This window comes from Portunus trituberculatus, chromosome 43, assembly GCF_017591435.1.
Source record: "Portunus trituberculatus isolate SZX2019 chromosome 43, ASM1759143v1, whole genome shotgun sequence".
Classification (NCBI taxonomy): domain Eukaryota; kingdom Metazoa; phylum Arthropoda; class Malacostraca; order Decapoda; family Portunidae; genus Portunus; species Portunus trituberculatus.
Genome location: NC_059297.1, coordinates 22,919,190 through 22,921,689, shown reverse-complemented (window position 1 = coordinate 22,921,689; position 2,500 = coordinate 22,919,190). Strand labels below are relative to the sequence as shown.

Below are 2,500 nucleotides of genomic sequence, written 5' to 3'. Positions count from 1 at the left end.
TGACTGACTGATTCAGTGAGTAATTGACATAAAGAATAATCAGCTGACTGACTCGCTGAATGGATGAATGAATATATGAGCCACCGGCTAACCAAATAACTGATTATTCAACCTTCTGGCTGACTCACTAGCTGACTCACTGAATGATGACTGTCGAGTAAACAAACACACTTAAACCGACACACAGACACATACTGCTACTACTACTACTACTACTACTACTACTTCCACCTCCACCACCATCACCACCACCATTACCATTCAGTTTCATCCTGTCATTCATCCATCCTTTCCTCCCTTCCTGTCTCCTCGCCTCCTCCCTTCCCAGTCAGCTGATTAAGGTAAACATTGGGCGAGTCCATTCCAATACTTGTGGCGGTGGAGTCCTGGCTCAGTGGACCGCGGAAGCTAGTGCGGTGAGGGAGAAGGGAAGAGAAGGGGAAGGGAAGGGGAAGGGAGGGGGAAGGGAAGTGTAGAAGAGGAAATATTTGCGGGAGGAAGGAAGGGTGGAGAGAGAAGCACTTTGCGAGAGGGAGGGAAAGTGGGGGAGTGGGAGGGATGTTATTTGGCTTGCTTCTGTGTGTGTGTGTGTGTGTGTGTGTGTGTGTGTGTGTGTGTGTGTGTGTGTGTGTGTGTGTGTGTGTGTGTGTGTGTGTGTGTGTGTGTGTGTGTGTGTTGTAATGCATTTAAGACGTTGTTTCGTTACTTTTTCCTTTCTCCCTCTTCTCTCGTCTTACTTTTTTTCTTTCTCTCCCTCTCTTCCCTCCATCATTTGTGTGTGTGTGTGTTTTTTTTAATTCTCCTTCCTCGTGTCTTTTTTCATCTTTCACTTCTCCCTCTTGTTGTCTGTCTGTCTACACACACACACTCTCTCTCTCTCTCTCTCTCTCTCTCTCTCTCTCTCTCTCTCTCTCTCTCTCTCTCTCTCTCTCTCTCTCTCTCTCAGCTGGGGGTAATGGACATATTTTTGAATCTTCTATTTTTCCCTCACACCACAAACCACTCACTCTCTCTTAAGCACTACCCCCCACCTTAACAATAGTAATTAATCTGTATAGCAAAGTTACAAAAAGACAAAAGGTTAATTGAATCTTTTCAGAACATAAACTGAAAGCTGAGTGTGGCTACGTGTAAACAACACTATTTATTAATCCTTCAGAACCTGGAGGCATTTTCACCATGAGTTTTGGGTATGATTAGACGATTCTATTTTACATTAGGAATAGTTTATGGAGGCTCAGGAGATTAGCAGCCAGAGTCCTCACTATATTAATACCATTATAAGTTTCTGAAGGTGTATAAAATCACCAAATAGTAAGAATAATGAATAATGAAAACGTGGCATGGTACTGAAGGGGTTAGGTGATAGAAGAATAACCATCTAACGATACTAGTTTGAATTATCTCTCTTATCTCTGCAGGTGGCGGCGTTAAGTTATCTCCGGCACTCGCGTTACAACTTCCACCGTCACCACCGTCACCGCCGCCGCCACCACCACTATGGCGTTCTCAGGCTTCGCGGGGCTCAAGAAGCAATTCAACAAAGCCAATCAGGTAAGTGAGGTGCCACATGATTGCATAGGTAAGGGTAGGTGACGTCAGACAGGTGTGTGTGTGTGTGTGTGTGTGTGTGTGTGTGTGTGTGTGTGTGTGTGTGTGTGTGTGTGTGTGTGTGTGTGTGTGTATAGTACGTGACGTCACCACCTCCCACTAAGAGAGAGAGAGAGAGAGAGAGAGAGAGAGAGAGAGAGAGAGAGAGAGAGAGAGCAGGTAGGGGGTACAAGCAATCCGAGACGGGACAAATATAGTGTTGAGTTACGTTACCATGGTGATAACTCCTCCTCTCTTCCGCCCCCACCTTCTCTTTATTCGCTCGCCCGCCCCCGCCATCTTTTTGTGTTCCACGCTTAAAGAGAATGTAGCTCCCGAGAAGTAGTAGTAGTAGTAGTAGTAGTAGTAGTAGTAGTAGTAGTAGTAGTGTGCGAAGCTGTTTACAAGTGTCCATTTAACTGAATTATAACTGTAGAAGAATAGAGAGAGAGAGAGAGAGAGAGAGAGAGAGAGAGAGAGAGAGAGAGAGAGAGATTTCCTCCCTCTCTCTCTCTCTCTCTCTCTCTCTCTCTCTCTCTCTCATTCCAATTACAGATAAATTTGGCTTGGTTTAACATTATTATTATTATTATTATTATTATTATTATTATTATTATTATTATTATTATTATTATTATTATTATTGTTATTATCACTATCATCATCATCATCAACAACAACATCTTCATCTATATCTTCATTATAGTTTCTCGCGCGTCCTCCAAACTAAGGCCTGAAGAATTCTTGCTTTTCGCTCCTAAATTTTAAAGATTCTTCCAAGATTCTTATTACAACTTTTCTTCTTTATATTTTTTAACAACTTAGCTCTCAAGGGACACAAAATTATACCATTGCAGGAGGAGGAGGAGGAGGAGGAGGAGGAGGAGGAGGACGAGGAAAAAAAAGAACA

At 43.0% G+C, this 2,500-nt stretch overlaps 1 protein-coding gene across 17 annotated transcripts in view; it reads left to right on the top strand.

Annotated features, from left to right (window-relative positions):
- Positions 1–2,500, top strand: part of LOC123518375 (endophilin-A-like) — a 174,044-nt gene that overhangs the window by 54,734 nt on the left and 116,810 nt on the right. For 16 of the 17 annotated variants that reach the window (XM_045279161.1, XM_045279173.1, XM_045279178.1 and 13 more), the window contains exon 2: positions 1,422–1,554. In XM_045279161.1, coding sequence (XP_045135096.1) covers positions 1,501–1,554 — 54 coding nt within the window. In that variant the 5' untranslated portion in view covers positions 1,422–1,500. Of the gene's footprint in view, positions 1–1,099; positions 1,191–1,421; positions 1,555–2,500 lie in introns of all 17 variants that reach the window. The other variant, XM_045279167.1, reaches the window with a different exon arrangement.